General features: G+C 55.9%; 7 protein-coding genes across 7 annotated transcripts; 3 read left to right on the forward strand and 4 right to left on the reverse strand.

Moving 5' to 3' along the window:
- Positions 1-242: 242 nt before the first annotated feature.
- On the reverse strand, positions 243-2,029 carry TRIREDRAFT_71783 (Aspartyl-tRNA synthetase; the record flags this gene model as incomplete). Its single annotated transcript, XM_006966816.1, has 2 exons — positions 243-1,540; positions 1,597-2,029. Coding segments are annotated over 2 exons (1,731 nt in total), but the record flags the coding sequence as incomplete, so codon positions are not given.
- A 663-nt stretch (positions 2,030-2,692) lies between these two features.
- Positions 2,693-4,429, forward strand: TRIREDRAFT_122701 (uncharacterized protein). Its single transcript, XM_006966719.1, has 2 exons — positions 2,693-2,847; positions 2,939-4,429. The coding sequence occupies exons 1-2, from the start codon at positions 2,793-2,795 to the stop codon at positions 4,285-4,287; spliced, it is 1,404 nt and encodes a 467-aa protein (XP_006966781.1). The 5' UTR covers positions 2,693-2,792; the 3' UTR covers positions 4,288-4,429.
- Positions 4,430-4,548: 119 nt separating this feature from the next.
- TRIREDRAFT_64827 (glycoside hydrolase family 36) lies at positions 4,549-7,532 on the reverse strand (the record flags this gene model as incomplete). Its single annotated transcript, XM_006966817.1, has 5 exons — positions 4,549-4,757; positions 4,832-5,224; positions 5,288-6,298; positions 6,367-6,779; positions 6,877-7,532. 5 exons carry the CDS (start codon positions 7,530-7,532, stop codon positions 4,549-4,551), a joined length of 2,682 nt encoding a protein of 893 aa, XP_006966879.1.
- Positions 7,533-8,474: 942 nt separating this feature from the next.
- TRIREDRAFT_122703 (uncharacterized protein) lies at positions 8,475-10,243 on the forward strand (the record flags this gene model as incomplete). Its single annotated transcript, XM_006966720.1, has 5 exons — positions 8,475-8,612; positions 8,678-8,803; positions 8,863-8,940; positions 9,047-9,732; positions 9,805-10,243. 5 exons carry the CDS (start codon positions 8,475-8,477, stop codon positions 10,190-10,192), a joined length of 1,416 nt encoding a protein of 471 aa, XP_006966782.1. The 3' UTR covers positions 10,193-10,243.
- A 666-nt stretch (positions 10,244-10,909) lies between these two features.
- Positions 10,910-11,347, reverse strand: TRIREDRAFT_33704 (uncharacterized protein; the record flags this gene model as incomplete). Its single annotated transcript, XM_006966658.1, has 1 exon — positions 10,910-11,347. A coding segment is annotated over one exon (438 nt), but the record flags the coding sequence as incomplete, so codon positions are not given.
- A 984-nt stretch (positions 11,348-12,331) lies between these two features.
- On the forward strand, positions 12,332-14,998 carry TRIREDRAFT_4654 (histidinol dehydrogenase; the record flags this gene model as incomplete). The annotated part of the gene is made up of 2 exons (XM_006966634.1): positions 12,332-14,720; positions 14,802-14,998. 2 exons carry the CDS (start codon positions 12,332-12,334, stop codon positions 14,996-14,998), a joined length of 2,586 nt encoding a protein of 861 aa, XP_006966696.1.
- An 861-nt stretch (positions 14,999-15,859) lies between these two features.
- TRIREDRAFT_79560 (uncharacterized protein) lies at positions 15,860-18,382 on the reverse strand (the record flags this gene model as incomplete). The annotated part of the gene is made up of 2 exons (XM_006966818.1): positions 17,748-18,382; positions 15,860-17,667 (listed from the first exon to the last, which is right to left on the reverse strand). Exons 1-2 carry the CDS (start codon positions 18,193-18,195, stop codon positions 15,860-15,862), a joined length of 2,256 nt encoding a protein of 751 aa, XP_006966880.1. The 5' UTR covers positions 18,196-18,382.
- Positions 18,383-18,419: the final 37 nt, after the last annotated feature.

Consider the following 18,419-nt stretch of genomic DNA (forward strand, 5'->3'; position numbering starts at 1 on the left):
TGAGAGAGCTCTGTTTCATGCCATATTGAGTTGTGCTATGCTACGAAGCTCTTACTTGGATAAATCCATACGTCAAACGCTTGTCATATCCATAGCCCTCACAACGTGTTCGATCCTGTTTAATATATTACAAAGAACCGTAAGCAATGATTCATTATTATGTTCATACTCGTACATGATATCTAACTAGTGTACAGATTTGCAACCCCTGGTCTATCCATGGGAATGTTTGACGTCTATTTCTCACCACCCTTCTCGTCAGCCGACAATCCAACCACATTTCGCACCGTGCCAAAGCTCAAGCAGTCGCTGATGCGATTGGCGCCCGAAAAGAGCATCACCAGACGCTCGACACCGCATCCCCAGCCACCGGTAGGGGGAAGGCCGTAGTCGAGGGCCTTGACGTAGCTCTGGTCCAGCGGCGAGGCTTCCCACTCGTCCTCTTCTTCCACGGCTTCGGCCGGCGGCTGCGCGGCGTCGCCGTCTGCGGCCACCGGCTCGGCGAATCCGACGGTGCCGTCGGGCTTGTTGACGAGGCTGCGGTGGACGGCGAGTTTTCGCTTCTGCTCCTCGGGGTTGTTCTCCTCTTCGTACATGTTGGCGAGTTCCCGGCCGCCGATGAAGAGCTCCGCGCGGGCGGACACGAGCTGATACGTCTTTGGGCAGAGGAAGCTCTTGGCCAGGGGCGACATGCAGGCGGGATGGTGCGTGATCAAGATTGGTTCGGTAAAGGACATGGGCTCCAGGTACGTCGCGGCGAGCCGGTCGAGGAGCTTCGGCAGAGACGTGGGCACCTCTCCGGGAACTTCAATTCCTGAGAGTTTCAGTACGGCCAGGAGCTCGGCGAGGGCGCCGTCTTCCACGGTGAGCTTCGGCAGGCGGATGCCGATTGCTTCCTCCAGCGCCGGGATGAATTCCACCTGCTTGAAGGGCCGGACGAACTTGCTGAGGTCGATGGGTGGTAGAGTGGTGAGCTCTGTGGAGATGAGCTCCTGGGAGCGCTTTGCGAGGCTGTATATCAGCTCCTCCGTCTCCTTGATGAGGTCGGGCAGGTTTGTATAGGCGCTGTAGAATTCACACATTGTGAACTCGGGGTTGTGAGTGGCATCGATGCCCTCATTTCGGAAGGCAGGGCCCATCTCGAAGACCTTGTCTACGCCGCCGACAACGAGGCGCTTCAGCCATAGTTCGGGTGCGATTCGAAGAGCCAGATCTTTGCCTCGGAACTCTGTGGCTCGCGTCACAAACGGACGCGCAACTGCACCACCGGCGTTCTCGGCGAGGATTGGCGTCTGGAACTCAAGGAAGCGCTTGGAGTGGAAATGGTCGCGGATCTGCTTCATGATCTCTGATCGCAGTCTCAAGACATCGACGACATCGCGGTTCACCAGCATATCGACATGGCGCTCTTGCATCTTTGTCTTGGGGTCCGTGAGCTTCTCAGGGATCTGCTCCATGGAGGGGGAGAGAAGCTCAGGCAACTCTCGGGCTTCCAAAGACAGCTGCCCCGTGCTCGTACGGGTGGCAGTTCCGGTGACCGCTACCAGACAATTAGCCTCTGGAGAGACAGCAGGAGGAGGAGCACAATAGGCCTACATATATGGTCTCCAACTTGGATCAAGTTCTTCAAAAGGCGGAATTTATGGGCACGCGACTCTTGCTCTGCAGCAACTTTCTTCTTGTTGATCATGACTTGAACTTTTTGAAACTCGTTGGTGATGTCGAGGAAGATGAGGGATCCCACGACGCGCTTCGATCGAATCCGCCCAGACAAGGTGACGGGCTCGCTCGAAAGCTCATTCTGAGATTCCTCAAGGAACTCGGGGACGCTCTTCCTAATAGACGACGATTCTAGACGAGGATAAGCCTCGGGGTATAGCGGATCTGCGCTCTGCTGGTCCTCTTGCAGCTGTTCCCGGCGGTGCTTCTTGAACGGCGAGACGTCGTCCAGCTCCTCCTGCTCCTCCTTGACAAACCTCGACGACTCGTTGATCCGAACATTAGGCTTGCTGGACAGAGCTCGGGTCGGCTGTCTGCTTGGAGTTGGCCTCCATGATGCGGATATCAGTGCAGCTCTTTGGCTATAGGACCTTGAGCGGACACTCAACGCAGCGGACTGGCGCGCCAGTCTTAGGCAGCTGGCAGACCTCATCTCTTCTACTCGACGCAATTAGCTTTTGCCGTGAAATGTTGATTTGTTATTCGACAAAGAGGGTAAAGATTGTAAAGATCAGAATATAGCAAGTTATAATCTCCAACAGCCCGAGAGCTGTTTCAATCGCAGCGGTTCTGAAGCGAGATTGCAATTCATCATTGTGATGGTTGGAGGAAAAAGAAGAGAGGGGATTCTCAAGGCAGATAAAGACTTACACACATAGCGACGGCACCGCAATATGTTGCCTCACATGCAATCAATTGCGGGTGCACATCCAGCAAAATCAACTCCAAGTAAAGAGAAGAATCTGAAGCTTTGCAGGATGCAAATTTGCGCTTTGTCTGCAAGAATGTGGGCGTAATTTATTGCCGTACTATTTTTTTTTTTCTCTCTTCTCAGCCACCCCGTAATTGGCATCACCCCGCCAAATGCATGAAGCGCAACAGCTGGCCGCAAGCTCACTCAAACTGCAAGACGCCAGGCTGAAATTTATTCCGACGCGCCATTCCTCTTGTAAACCTCCAACCTCCCTCATAGGCGCGCATCTCTCACCACCTTATCCAGAAGACGACAGCTTTGGGAGCTTCTTCTGCGCGAACCTCAACCAATTGGCCGTTCATTCCACACAATCACAGTCATGGCCCAGCAGCCTTTGCCCACGTCGGCGCAGCCAACCGACATTTACGGCGGAGGTGCGTCTCGTCACTGCTTCTGCAGACGTGCCGCATGTGTCTCTCCCTATAAGGTGATGAAGCAAGCTAACGCATGCGTTCTGGTCAACAGATGAAGTCTCTGCCCTCGTCCTCGATCCCGGCTACTGCAATACGCGCGCGGGCTACGCCGGCGAAGACGTCCCCAAGTCCATCCTGCCGTCCTTCTACGGCCACATCACCAGCGACCCTCCCCGAGATCTCTTTGGCGATGAGTGCATCATCCCGCGCGGCGACTTCGAAGTCCGCAACTACATGAACAAGGACAGCGTCGTGGAGGACTGGGATGTTGCGGCCAAGCTCTGGGAGTTTATGCTGGTTAAGCGCCTGCAGCCCGAGCGGCAGACACATCCGTCCAAGAACGGACTGAACGACGACATCAAGGAGCAGGATGGCGAGGGAGACGTCGCCATGGAGGAGGTTGAGGGTCTGGAGAAGCCGCTGGAAGAGTTTCCCTTGTTGATGTCAGAAGCTCCCTGGAACTCGCCCAAGGCGCGTGAAAAGGCCATTGAGCTGAGCATGGAGAGCTGGGGAACGCCCGCCTTCTGGCTGAGCCGGACGCCCGTTCTGGCCTCTTTCGCGGCCGGCAAGGCCACTGCCCTGGTCATCGATGTCGGCGGCGCAAACACCTCCGTCACGGCCATTCACGACGGCATGGTTCTCAAGCGATCCATCCAGCGATCACCCGCCGGCGGCCTGTGGCTGTCGTCGCAAATCCGCAAGATGTGGGAGACGTCCGAGCCCAAGGTCGACCTGGTGCCCACATTCATGGTTGAGAACAAGACGCCTGTGGATGCGCTCGCCCCTCCACAAGCACGACTACGCGAATTTCCCTACAAGATCCACGACTCTTTCCGAGCATTCGAAGAGGAGCGGGTGCTGACGGAGTTCAAAGAGTCCGTCGTCGAAGTTTGGCGTGGCCCTGGACGATACGGCGCCGCTGGAAACGAGGAGTACATCAAGTCACAGCCCGGGCGCGTCTTTGAGATGCCCGACGGGTACAACCAGATGTGGCGCGAGCAGCGGTTCAAGGTGGCAGAGGGAATGTGGGATGAAAACGCTGGGTACCCTCTTCCCGAGGAGGAGCGTCTCACAAAGGCGCAGACCATTCCCGAGCTTATCCGCTCCGCCCTCAACTCTGTCGACGTCGACCTTCGGGGCACTCTCTTGGGCAACGTCGTCGTCACGGGCAGCACGAGCTTGATCAACGGCTTCAACGACCGATTAAACAACGAGCTGACGGCCATGTATCCCGGCCTGAAGATCAAGATCCACGCCGCGGGCTTGTCGAGCGAGCGTAGATTCGGCGCCTGGATCGGCGGCAGCATCCTGGCGAGTCTGGGTACCTTCCACCAGATGTGGATATCCAAGAAGGAGTACGAGGAAAACGGAGCTGGCATTGTGGAGAAGCGATGCAAATAGAGGACAGTTAAAATTCCTAATCTTGGGGGCTATGTTTTGGGTGGAGGATATCGGCGTACGGAGTTGGACGAGAGATGTTAAATGTTATGAAAACTATTCCGAGAGCAAAAGGCCACTGCACACTCACGGGACTTGAGCAGACATTCGAAATACGCATGAACCTTTGAACAATCACCTCTGCAATACATGACACATTGCCCTTCTGGACAGTGAGGTCTGAACTGGACGTCTGATACCCGTTGATTCACCCACTCTCCCATGCTAACCGGCAAAGCTGACCTTGACTTCGACTTCGTCCTTGAACCCAGCCTCCAGTTTCAGAGCCTTCCAGGCTGTCTCAATGTCGATCTCGAGCACACGAGGGTCGTGCTTTGAGCGATGCACAGTCTCTATAGGAACCGCCACGTTCTGCAGCATCACCATCAGGTTCCCCTTGATGGACACCTCAGTCAACGCAGATACGTACACGCCTGAAAAAAAGAGGAAAAAAGAAGTGATCAGCAGACTGCTCCTCGAGAGGTGAGATCTAGTTCCTTCCACTTACCGACGACGCCCAAAGCCTTCAGCTTGACGTCAACAGACACTCTTCCGTTGTCTTTCATTTCGATGCTGCTGCTTATTAGAGCCACACCTCCGGTCATCTTGTCAACCAACCCCAGGCTCGCTACCCAAATATTTCCGTGGTCGGCCCCCTTTAACGGAATGGCGGGGAAAGCTGTGAAAATTTCATATCCTCGAACGTCCAAGGATCCGGCGATGAGCGAGGCTGCGTCTTCAGGCTTCATGGGCGCAGATGTCTTGCCCGTGACGTGTGCTCGTACGATGTAGTGCTGTGACGATACGGTGCCCGGGAAGCAAGAGAGGGGGATGAGTTCGGTGAGAGGACGTGCTGAGATGTTGAAGATGGCTACGATTGGTGTACCAGTTTCTGCTGGGCCTTTTTTTATTTATTTATCAAAATCAGCACGACAAATCAAGCCGTTCATAGCGTATCACGTACCGTTGTAGCTTCCCACTTTGAGAAGCAAATCGTCGTCGTAGCCGATATATGGAAAGATGGCCCGGCCCAGATTATTCGGCCTGAAGATGACAGTCTTTCCCTTGGGAGTCACACCCGTCATTTGCTTGATCAGATCCATGTTATGCTGCCCAGGAACATCCGTGATGTAAATCGGCCCGCCACTGACACACCTCGCAGCAGCGTGGAAGCCAGAATAATCATGTACCGTCTGGAACATGTCCCAGTCCGGAAGGACGTTGAGATACTCCATGAAGATGCTGTTGTACGCATTCGTCCACACGTGCCAGGGATGCGACGAGGGGATCTGGGGGAAGAAGTCGTCCGAGTTGCGGACAAGCAAGGGAGGCCGGCCCGGCAGCATCTGCGAGTTGAAGAGCGCCTGCGGGATCTGCGACATGCACGAGATGGTCTTGACGCTGAAGTAGCGGAGGGAGGCGAGGCTCCAGGCGTCGAGATACGTGTTGATTAGGTCGTGTCGGACGGAGGCGCTCTTCCACATGTCGATCATGAACTGGGCGTCTGTCTTGACGCCGTCGACGTCGGATTCGGCGAGGAACAGATAGAAGTCGTCGTAGAACTTCTCAACGTCCTCTTTGGCAATCACTGTCATTTTGCCTCCGAGGGGCAAGTTGCGCCGTTTGGCCTCCTCGCGCTCGACTTCGATCGTCTTGTACTTCTTTGCAATCTTTCCGTCGGGCGAGATGCCGCCCCAGTAGCCCAGCAGGGCATGCCAGACGGCGACGTGTAGAATGTTTGGGTTCTTTTGGCGGATCTTCTGAATGGCTGCCTTGAGGCCGTTGGGAAATGCTTCCGGCTCTGCTTCGAAATCGACCCATCCGTACTGGAACTGGCTCTCCCCTTTGTAGTCGATCGACTGCCAGTTGTCGTCAATAATCAGAGAGGTGATGCCAATATTGTGCTCTTTCAGTTTGTCGATTGCGTCAACAATCTTTTCCTCAGTCAACCTTTGGCCAAGGGCGTTCCAGGTGCCTATAGTTTCCTCTATCAGCGGACAACACCTGAATAAGGGGGATGCATGATGGTATACATGTACTTACAGTATCCGAGTCCGTCGTACCATTCATCAAGCCACTCTGGTCGAACTGCGTCGGAGAGAGCCTTCAGTTCGACTTCCAGGGCTTCGTTCTTGCCCCGTGCCTTCATGACAAGCGATCTTGCGTGATACATGACGGCGGCAACAGCCTTTTCAAAGTCATTTCCTTCCGACACGAGAATCACGCACTCCTGTTCCGAGACGGAGTCATTCCGGACGTTTACCGCAATGGTACCGTCGGACGTGCTTTGAAAGACAGGTGTCGTATCGTTGATTCCCGAAACGGCCAGCAGAACCATGTTTCTGCCTTCTGGGCTTTGGAAAGCCAGCAGTATTGCGTCCTTGTCCAGCGAGAAGTCTGTCCTTCCATGGCGCGGTGCTAACCAAGGGGACCACAACCGGACAATCGCAAACCACCTGGGTTACTCCGTTAGATACACTCCGTCTTTATGGACAAGATTACGCCAAATGGCTGAGCAGAAAATCTCAACAGCGGGGGCTTGTTATTACAAACCTCAGAAATGAACCCCAAGGCTTCCCGAGATGGAGAAAACTGTTCGAAGAGTTATCGTTCGAGGCGGGAGGTACTGTGAGTCGAAGAGACCACAATTGGGTTCTCGGTGCTTGGCTCATATGAGACTTGACTGTCCACGAAGGAACAAGTCCAAATATGAGGTCATTTAGATTGTCAGACTCGGAGGGAGCTGGGAGGAGCACGATGTGGCCATCTTCCAGCCCCTGCTCGTCACGGATCCATCTCCACGGTTCATCCACGCTGGGGCGGAACTTGATGGTGAAACGCAGTGACTTTTGAAACGACACATTTGTTGCAAAGTATATCCTCGAGACGGCTTCTGAGTCTGCGTGCAGAGCTTGCGGTGCCTTGTCACTTTTGATCCTGGGTACTTCATGCTCGGTCCAGTCTTGGCCATCAATGGAGTGCCACAAGGCAATTTCCCAGCTTTCCTCAGCCCGAAATATCGGTATTTCTAAGAGAGCAGTGAAGGGGACGCCATCAGGGTCGTTGACTGTGGTCACCTGGCTTAGGGGAGGGTAGCTTTGGACCAAGGCTTTCATGTCCTCGGGCACAGGGGCTGGTTCGGGCTTTTGCTTTGGGATGTATAGTGTTTTGAAGTCGTCTGCAAAGTCGTATGTTTTTGGTGTCGCCATTGGGATTTCCTGAATAACTACCTATGTGTTGTTTGTTGGTCAGTTGCCGTCAAATTCGTTGAGAGGAGTCGAGTGACAGAGATGTAAGACGTGGAGGGGCAAGCTGATGAGAGCAAAGACACGGCAGAGATGATATAATATGTTGATCACGGAGGTTTCTCAGATTGAATGAATATAGTAATTCAGAAATGCCAAGATTGGGCTTGTGGGTGTGAGATGGCAATACAATACCTAGTAGTTGAAGACCACTCACAGATGATAGTACACCTAGGCTTCCCCGCAAGAAAGGGGATGTATCTCAAAGGGAGGGGTAGAGAGATTGAAGTTAGGACGAAAAAGGTGGTGGGATTCTAATTGGATACGATGTGAGCTGTGAAGAGTACATATATATAAATGCAGAGGGTAGAATCAACGACTTCCACGCTGATTCGATGAGCTATGGGTTATGCACGTAAGGCAACTATCGTGTGCCATTAGGTAGCAATACGTCAAAGGTGGTCAACGCGAGAGATGAGCCTTTTTGGGTGGTGCATCTAGTTGAGCTTTCTGCAACAATAACTAAGTTGTTTAGCAAGTAATTACTGTGCTTTATTACCAGGAATGTCCAAGATAGGTCATCAGTATGTACGTGGTATTGGCTGTTCCATACATACTACTTGTCCTACTGTCATATCGTCATTGGCTCCCATCAAGATACGTACCTACTTCCTAATGAGCATATATCGCGGTGGAGCTTGCTCGGAAGATGAGGTTAGTAAATCCGCGCCTCTGATTGGACGAGTGCCTTTCCTGTCGTCGGGCGTCGGAGACGGTCGGAATGACTAAGCGGTCCGCAGCCTCGAAACTAAGGCCACAACCCGCTTCAGCAAAGCTTCTTGCCGAGCAGCGTCGAAAGATTTCATCAAACCGCTCAATTGACCATCAATCGCCCAAACCTCCGCCATGGCGTCCCGCAGATTAGCTCTGAACCTGTCGCAAGGCCTGCGAGCCCGTTCCGGCCTGTCAGGCTTGCGCCGGGGCTTTGCTACGCCCTCCACCGTCGGCAAGACGCAGACGACGACGCTCAAGAACGGCCTGACTGTGAGCGCCAGCCTCGACGGCCAATTGGCCTGTGGACGACTCTTTTGCTGACCGACGCACTCCAGGTCGCTACTGAATACTCACCATGGGCTCAGACCTCGACCGTCGGCATGTGGATCGACGCCGGCTCCCGTGCTGAGACCAACGAGACCAACGGCACTGCCCACTTCCTCGAGCACCTGGCCTTCAAGGTGGGATGTCCCGATGTGGCATCATGAGAGGGCCGGCAATGGCTGACAGCTGCTTCCAGGGCACCGCAAAGCGATCACAGCACCAATTGGAACTCGAGATTGAGAACATGGGTGGTCACCTCAACGCCTACACCTCGGTTCGTCTGAAAATTTACCCTCTTCAAGTCGCAATGGGCGCATCCATGGAGAGATGATGCCGAGGGAAAATAGAAAAAAACTCGAACCACTGACACGGCTTTACAGCGCGAGAACACCGTCTACTTTGCCAAGGCCTTCAACTCCGATATTCCCCAGACCGTCGACATCCTGGCCGATATTCTGCAGAACTCCAAGCTCGAGCAGTCCGCCATCGAGCGCGAGCGCGACGTCATTCTCCGAGAGTCCGAGGAGGTCGAGAAGCAGGTTGAGGAGGTTGTCTTCGACCACCTGCACGCCACTGCCTTCCAGCACCAGCCCCTTGGCCGCACCATCCTCGGCCCCCGCCAGAACATCCGTGACATTACCCGCACCGAGCTCGTCAACTACATCAAGAACAACTACACCGCCGACCGCATGGTTCTCGCCGCTGCCGGTGGCGTTCCCCACGAGCAGCTGGTCGAGCTCGCCGAGAAGCACTTCTCCGGCCTTGCCAGCCACGGACCCGAGACCGAGGCCTATGTCCTGTCTAAGCAGAAGGCCGACTTCATTGGCTCTGACGTGCGTGTCCGCGACGACACCATGCCCACTGCCAACGTCGCCATTGCTGTTGAGGGTGTCAGCTGGAACTCTGATGACTACTACACTGCTCTCGTCGCTCAGGCCATTGTTGGCAACTACGACAAGGCCATGGGCAACGCCCCTCACCAGGGCGGCAAGCTCAGCGGCTACGTTCACAAGCACGACCTGGCCAACAGCTTCATGAGCTTCTCCACCAGCTACAGCGACACTGGGTACGTATAAATGGCGACGTAGCCAGTACGACTTGCCTGGATGAATGTCAAACTAATTGCCCAACTCTGTAGTCTCTGGGGCATCTACCTCGTCACCGATAACGCCACCCGCCTCGACGACCTCGTCCACTTCGCCATCCGTGAGTGGATGCGTCTCTGCTACAACGTCAGCGAAGCCGAGGTTGAGCGCGCCAAGGCCCAGCTGAAGGCCTCCATCCTGCTGTCCCTGGACGGCACCACCGCCGTTGCCGAGGACATTGGCCGCCAGCTCATCACCACTGGCCGCCGCGCCAGCCCCGGCGAGATTGAGCGCAAGATCGACGCCATCACCGACAAGGATGTCACCGACTTCGCCAACCGATACCTCTGGGACAAGGACATTGCCATCAGCGCTGTTGGAAAGATTGAGGCTCTGTTTGACTACCAGCGACTGCGGAACACCATGAAGCCCAAGTTTTAAGGGTGGGAGAGCGGATGCGAAGCGAATGGAGCAGGGGCGGACTTGTCTGAAAAGAAAAAAAGCAAAAGATCCGGGTATAGAGTGTATGAGATACCGTTTTAAAGGCTAGTGTAACATAAATTTCCCACATTCTCATAACCAGGTGTCATCCATGAGGTGGTGATGTGGCAGAGTAATTAAGTTGCTTTTCTTGGGCATGATATGCAAGAAGTATTCACGCTATTTGGACCTTCATGCGAGGCCATTCATGTTGTAAGATAATGGCATAGCCAAATCAGCAGCTACCACCCCCTTTTCCACTATTGGTGGTTGATATTCTGAAAGAGCTTGTGATATCCACCTATCCGTCTATTGTGAGGTATATAGCAGGTAGTATACAAGGCGGACAGAAACGATATTTCGGAGAGAAAGAGGGCAACGAAGCCACTCTGCACATCTTGCTCCTTTCCCCCAACGCCCAAAACGCCCGGCATCCAAGACCCTGGTAAAATCATTCCGAGTTTCAAGTCATTCGCAGACTCCACCTATAACTGCTCAAGCCTCCTCAGCCATTTCTGCATCCACATCGTCGCCAAAGACATCATCCACAGTCCCTCCCTCAACGCCATCTCCACCGATATCCTCGGGATCCGGCCCCTCAATGCCTTCCATGGCATCACCGCCCTGCTGAGAAGCCGAGCTCTCGTCGTCGTCGTCCATGTCTTCCTCGTCCCACATGTCCTTGAGCCCCCAGCTCGTGCCACTAAGCACGAACCTCTCGCTCGGCAGCCGCACGCCCCATTCGTTGGGCACAATCTTTGGCAGGGCGACCTTGTTGCGCTCGCGGGCGAGCTCCTGCATGTACTCCTTGCTGATGCCGCCGCCGCTGCTTCCTCCGCGGAACTGGTAGCCTAGACGCGCGGCGATGGCGACCTTGACGGCATTTGCGCTGACGCTGGCATCGCCCGACGGCGGGGCGGTGGCGCCTGCGCCGGAAGCCGATGGCTTGGATCCAGCTTGCGAGATGTAGGGGTCCCCCGAGAGGTGCAGTGCGTCGCTAAGGACAGAGGAGGTATGTCTGTATGCGAAGTCCAGGAGCAGAAGAGGCACTCGTTGTTCGTAAGCCGTGACGCCCTGTGAGGTGAGAAGCAGCTCAACGAGGCGTGCGTCTCGCGGTTTCGGCGCGACAGAGGGCGGCTGCTGGTGTGTGGGCGATTGTGCAGGTGGTTGGGAAGAGGAGCCGGCGGCGGGGGGAGGCTGGCTTGTGGTTGTCGATTGAGTGTTTGGAATCGTTTGTTGAGATGTGTTGACGGACGGAGCGACGACGCCGTTTGTCTGTGGTTGGCTGGAAGACATGGTCGGCGATGGGGGCAGAGAGATGGAGCGAGGTGTGTTGACGGGAGGAGAGCTGAGGGAAGCTTGGAGAATGTGGAAGATGCAGGCGACGCAGATTGAATGCGCGCCCTAGCAGCAAGTGATTCGAAGAAAGGCGTCGACTTAGCGGAGCATGAGATTGTGGAGTTTCTTGAGGGGTATCGAAATGAACAATGACTGATGGATACCTGCTCCCGGTATGCGCCTCTGCGACGCAACTGACGAGGCTGAAGGTGAGAGTTGTCAGTCGAACTTGAACTCGAGGTTCGCTTCAATCGCGGCACGCGGCTGAATGAGGTTACTGCGGAACATCGTTAATCCGAATGAGTATCTATGCTGCGTCGAGCGCGCACAGACCACACCTTAAATATTAGCCAATGGGAACATCCCAATTCCCAGCGGACGCTCACAGGCTGTAGCGGCAACAGCTGCAGCGCACCTCTGGGCGCCCTGGAGGGGATTGGAAGGGTTGGAGGGGCTCGTTGGAGGGGTTCCAAGGCGCTAGAAGGCGAAGAACAGCGGACGGATTCAGCGCGCACGCTTGCAGCAACAGCACCTCAGTGCAGGTGGCGACCCCACCAAAAATTTGAGGTCGGTGCCGCCGATCCAAGTGCCGGTCCCGGTCACTCGAGGTGTTTTTTCCAGGCGATTTGATCCTGGATTGACTCACTGGACGGGGAGAAGCGGCGTCATATAACATCCCTCGACTCTTCATCTTTGACTATTTTCTCAGTCTATCCCCTCCATTCGATCCTCCCACTACCAATTGCCGTGCCCGGTACCACCATGGAGACGGTTCTCCCCCTGCCGTTCCTCGTCAGTGTCGCCGTCCCTCCGGGATTGGCCAAGCTCGACGGCCTCAGTCGCGAAGAGGTTTCCATCCTCGCCAGCCCGTTCCTCGAGGCGTCGCCGCAGATCCTCGACAAGCTCTTCCGCTTCTTCAAGCGCCACAGCTCCGAGTTCCACGCCCACATCGACGCCTCGGCGCTGTCGTCCACGGACGATGTGTATGCGCTGCTCGATGGCGGGGCTCGCACCGTATTCGTTGCGCCCGAGTCGCTGTCACAATACGCTGAGCTGGGCGCCAGAGTGCTGCCGGCTGTGTCGAAGCTCGACCTCTCTGCGGCCTCTGAGCACGGCCTCCTGATCAAGGACTTTGACCCCAAGGCTTCCAATGTCGACAAGTTTGCCGAGGAGGCGCGGGCCCAGAAGCTCAAGGTGCTCTACCTGAAGCCGGTGCCGGATGTCGCTCTCGACCACTTCATCGAGGTCGCCACAAAATGCAATGCGATCCCCGTCCTGCCCTCGACCGGACTGACGACCGACAAGACCGATAGCAGCAAGCTTCTGCTTTCCAAGGCCATTGCGACATACTGGAAGTCGGACCGCGCCGATGGCCTCATCCCGACGGTGGTGACTGATGTGCACGGGATTGCCCTGGGGCTGGCTTACACGAGCGAGGAGAGCATTTTGGAGGCGCTGCGGACGCAGACGGGCGTCTATCAGAGCCGCAAACGAGGGCTGTGGGTGAAGGGAGCTACTTCTGGAGACACTCAGGAGCTTGTCCGCATCGCGCTGGACTGCGACAATGACACGCTCAAGTTTGTCGTCAACCAGAAGGGCCGCTTCTGCCACCTCGAGCAGTTTGGCTGCTTTGGCGAGTTGACCGGCATTGCGAGGCTGGAGCAGACGCTCAAGTCCAGGAAAGAGTCTGCCCCTGCGGGCTCATACACCGCCAGGCTCTTCTCCGATGAGAAGCTGCTGCGGGCAAAGATCATGGAGGAGGCCGAAGAGCTGTGCGACGCCAAGACCCCGGAGGAGGTTGCCTTTGAAGCCGCTGACCTGATCTACTTTGCTCTCACGCGGGCTGTTGGCGCTGGAGTCAGTCTGGCAGATATTGCTGCCAACCTGGATGCAAAGGGCCTCAAGGTCAAGAGGAGGACGGGCGACGCCAAGGGCAAATGGGCCGATAAAGAAGGAATCAAGCCGTCTGCTGCCGCGGCCCCGGCGAAGCCAGCTGAAGCCGAAAAGCCCAAGAGTGACCGGATCGCCATGCGGAGGATCGACGCGGTCAGCGCCACAGAGGCAGAGCTGCTCGAGATCCTTAAGCGGCCGTCACAAAAGTCTCCCGATGCCATCCTCAAGATCGTCACCCCGATCATCGAAGATGTTCGCAAGAACGGAGACAAGGCCGTCCTTTCTTACACTCACAAATTTGAAAAGGCCACCTCCTTGACATCGCCAGTCCTCAAGGCCCCCTTCCCCAAGGAGCTGATGCAGCTCCCCGAGGAGACCATCAAGGCCATCGACACCTCGTTCGAAAACATCCGCAAGTTCCACGCCGCCCAAAAGGACGACAAGACGCTCCAGGTCGAGACCATGCCCGGCGTCGTCTGCAGCCGCTTCTCGAGGCCGATTGAGCGCGTCGGCCTCTACGTCCCCGGCGGCACCGCCGTCCTGCCCAGCACGGCGCTCATGCTCGGCGTCCCCGCCATGGTGGCCGGCTGCAAGAAGATTGTCCTGGCGTCTCCGCCCCGTGCCGACGGCAGCGTGACGCCCGAGATCGTCTACGCCGCCCACAAGGTCGGCGCCGAGAGCATCGTCCTCGCCGGCGGCGCCCAGGCCGTCGCCGCCATGGCCTACGGCACCGAGAGCGTCAGCAAGGTCGACAAGATCCTCGGCCCCGGCAACCAGTTCGTCACGGCGGCCAAGATGCACGTCAGCAACGACACCAACGCCGGCGTCAGCATCGACATGCCCGCCGGCCCGTCCGAGGTCCTCGTCATCGCCGACAAGGACGCCAATCCCGCCTTCGTGGCCTCCGACCTGCTCTCCCAGGCGGAGCACGGCGTCGACAGCCAGGTCATCCTCATCGCCGTCGACCTCACCGAGGAGCAGCTCCAGGCCATTGAGGACGAGGTGCACAACCAGGCGCTCGCCTTGCCTAGAGTCGACATTGTGCGCGGCTCCATTGCCCACTCCGTGTCTGTCCTCGTCAAGACGATTGACGAGGCCATGAGGATCAGCAACGAGTACGCGCCCGAGCATCTGATCCTGCAGATCAAGGACGCCGCCAAGGTCGTCGACCTCGTCATGAACGCGGGCAGTGTCTTTATCGGCGAGTGGACGCCCGAGAGCGTTGGCGATTACTCTGCCGGTGTCAACCACTCACTACGTAAGTCTCCTCAATGCTCCCCCCCCCTTGTCACCTTACATCATCTCATAGAGGGAAAACTCGTGCTGACAAGCGTTGTAGCAACCTACGGCTTCGCCAAGCAGTACTCGGGCGTCAACCTCGGATCCTTCCAGAAGCACATCACCAGCTCCAACCTCACGGCCGAGGGCCTTCGCAACGTCGGCGGAGCAGTCATGCAGCTGGCCAAGGTCGAGGAGCTCGAAGCTCACAGGAGAGCGGTGGAGATTCGCATCAAGCACATGGACGGACAAAAGTAAAGGGGGCAACTAAAAAAAAGAAAAGAAAAAGTCAAACTTTGAATACATGGATGAATGGCTGGGATATGTATGGAAATGACAGGCTCATGTATAAAATCGGGATGTAAAAAGATGGGGCGAAATTACGAGAAGGCAGAGCACATAGATGAAATTGGATATTTGAATCTGTTCAACACTTTTTGATTGTACATCTATGATTTGAAGATTGCTTGACGCCGAAATTCTATAGAAACCCCCAAACGATCCCTGAAACATTCAACAAGTCGCAAAGCAGCCACCGTATAATCAAACAAGAAAAGCAATTGAAAGAAAAGAGAAGACGACACGCATTGTCTTATCAAAGTCGCTCAATAACACCTGCGCATGTCGCCACATTGCCACAAGAAAAGCCGACGCAAAAAAAGGGTTGACTTTTCTGCTTTTGTCCGTTCGTCTTTGTGCGCGCTCAACTTTCCAACAGAAAAAACCATGCAATACCAGACCCGAAAACGCCTCGCTATGTGCTGTCCAGTTGGAAGTAGGAATGGGGGGGTGAAAAGAAAAGAAAAAGGTGTCGAACCTCGGCGCTGCTTCCGAAGAGCGTCTTTTCTCTCCTCCACCATTCGAATAACCAAAAGCTGGACGTGTAAATTCGCTGCCGCGACCGTGAGGAAGCGGACAGCGAACATCGAGAAATAAGCAAAGCGAACGCTCAAGCCGCTCAAAAGACAAGGAAGTAGACAGCAAAGATCAAGGAGGGTGGCGCCGCGTTATGACGAAATCGAGGGAGGTCGGATCTCGACGGGTACCTCAACGACCGGCGGGTCGTTCTCCTGCACGACGGTTCCGCAATCGTTCTAGAAAGAGCAGACATCCCCTTGTTTAGCCTTGTTTCTTTTTGTCGTCGTCTTCTTGTTTTCTCGCCTTCTCTTCAACGGAAAGGTCACCAACCCCAGTAATTATCTCGGCTGTGACATCTTCCACCACCCGAGTTTCGTCGCCGGATGCCTCAGCGTCTTCGTCGTCGACTTCATCTTCGTAATTCTCCTCGTCATCGGCGTCATCGTGCTCGATGCTCTCGAGAATCTCCTCCTCCTCGTCTTCGTCGTCGTCGTATTCCTCGTGCGAGATGTAGCTATCTCCCATGCCCTCGCCGACTTCCTCATCCTCCTCCTCCTCCTCCTCTTCTTCTTCATCGTCGGTGTAAGCACTGCCCTGGTCGTCATGTTCGTCATCCTCGCTTTCGCTAGCCGAGAAATCATCAATCTTGAGGGGGTCATCTCGCCAGTACATGAAGTCGGTGTACTCCTCCCCGCCACCCCTGACCAGGGTGTCGACAGGGGGGAAATAGTGGTCCACAACCTCATTGATATTGACATAGGTCATCTTGAGTTTGTTAAGGCTCAGAAGGTCGAGTGATACCTCCGAGTTGGAGTTGATGGTGAAGATGCGGGTTCGCGGTACGTCCACCGTTCGGTACGAGATTTGGTCGGTGAGACGGTTGCCAAACCCGGCGTAGAATGGACCGCCGTTTGGCCCATACAGGTTGCGAATGTCCCGTAGCGTTGCCATCTTGAACACGTGCGGTTTCCGCAGGTAGACTTCGCGGCGCAGGGCGGCCATGGTTCGGTCGGGAGACAGAATGGTCGGGCCGTGAGGCATCCTGAAGCCATCCTGGACGATATTGTTCAGGTAAGCGCGCGTCGTGTCGGCCTGTCCAACGGAGCGGCTCGTCAGGTACATGATGTTGTAGCCATTGGCGGCAATATCGCTGTAGAGCTTTGCGATGCCAGAGTGAGTCCAGTCTCGGCCAATCATGTTGAGCACATGGCCAAGGGCATCAGACTTGGTGATGGTGCCGTCAATGTCCGAGATGACCACGGGAGTGTGGTGCTTCCAAAGGTACAGGTTGGCAGCGCACGTCGCCCTGTTGACAGTGAAGCTCATGGGGTTTTCTCCGTACTTCAAGTTCATCTCCTTCAACTGATCGCTAGTCAGTCGAAGCGTCTTTGCGTAGCTCTTGGGCGGCTCGAGGGAGCCGGTCGGAGTTCGAGGAGGCGTATGCATGCCGCCAGGGCCGGCGTCGGACTCTGTGCGCCGGTGAGAGGGCGCGTGTGGTGCGGACGCGATGTCGCTGCCGTCGCTCTGGTAGCCCGGATCCGATATGGCATCAGCAGCGACTGCGCGGCGGTGGGCTTGAAGCGACGACTCAATCGTCTTGTTCATAGCAGCCTGCTTGGCGTCCTCGCTGCTGTAGACCCAGAGGTTTCCCTCCTCATCAAAGCCAAACAAGGCTCCGATGTCGTAGTTGCCATCCATTTCCTCCGACAGGATGTTGCGCGCGAGGACCTCGGCACGCAGCATGTCCTCCTCACTGCTCTTGAAGCCCGTCATATCCAGCATCAGATCTCCCGTCTCGGTGATGTGCGTTGGAATGTTGACCGCGGAGAGTCCCTTGGACAGCGCTCTGGCGCGTGCGATGGCTTCCTGAGGTCCCAGGGGCGGAGGGCTGTGAGATTTTTCTGACTCGGACGGGCTCTCGTTATCCGAAATAGCTTCGTCGTGGTGCCGCACCGGTTTCCGCAAGACGTCGTCGCTGTGAGGTCGACGATCAAAGGCCTTGCGCCAGCTACCAGACGCAGGCTGAGAAGACGACAGGGTAGGGGAGGACGATAGAGGTGTGATCATGCCTACCGCTTGAAGTGAGCACTCATGTCTTGCACCCATATGCGATGGTTACTACTAGCAGGAGGAGTTTGTCAGGACGTACCATTCTCGTCCGTCTGGGGCTGGATGATGGCGGGCGACGGTCGACGGGGCTTCCCAGCGTCCCCATCAAGCTCCAGAGACTCCGGCTCTGCCATGGCCGAAGAGGCATCTGCCGGCCCAAACGGCGGGCTGCTTGCCGGCGAGACCAGCGGAGACGTCTGCATGGACTCGGGGATGGAGTCGGACGTCTCGAAGACGAAGAAGGCCTCGCCGCCCTCGCCCAGCTTCATGGAGTAGGGCTGCTTGACGCCATTGATGCGGAACTCGACCTTCTTCTCGTACGGGCGCAGGAGCGAAAACTTGCCGAAGCGGACGTGGAAGGGCGAGCAGGCCAAGGTGCCGTCCTCGCGCTCGACGACAATCACGTCAATGGCACCGCTCAGCGTCGCCGGGTTGATGGAGTTCCAGGCCGTGGAAACCGAGTCGCTGAGGTTCCGCACGTACTGCATCGTGCCGGCTGTGTCTTTGTCTGTTTCCCGAGTGCAGGAGTCGGTTGCGTCTCCCCCCAAAAAGCGATGGCCTCAGCGTTCGTACTGTGTGTCTGTCCTTGTGTCTGTCCTTGTTCTTGCTCCTGTTGTAGTTGTTAACGAACGACGGCGATTCAAAGAGAGCGACTCGAGGATCCTGCAGACGAATAGAATTGGATGAGCTGCAGACGCTCTCTTTGGGCACT

Source organism: Trichoderma reesei, assembly GCF_000167675.1.
Source record: "Trichoderma reesei QM6a unplaced genomic scaffold TRIREscaffold_14, whole genome shotgun sequence".
Taxonomy (NCBI): Eukaryota; Fungi; Ascomycota; class Sordariomycetes; order Hypocreales; family Hypocreaceae; genus Trichoderma; species Trichoderma reesei.

What these genes read in the sequence shown, in the direction of transcription:
- TRIREDRAFT_122701 (XM_006966719.1), top strand. Translation starts at nt 2,793, where the DNA reads ATGGCCCAGCAGCCTTTGCCCACGTCGGCGCAGCCAACCGACATTTAC. An exon ending in AACCGACATTTACGGCGGAG is followed by an intron (nt 2,848 to 2,938) that starts GTGCGTCTCGTC and finishes TCTGGTCAACAG; the next exon opens with ATGAAGTCTCTGCCCTCGTC.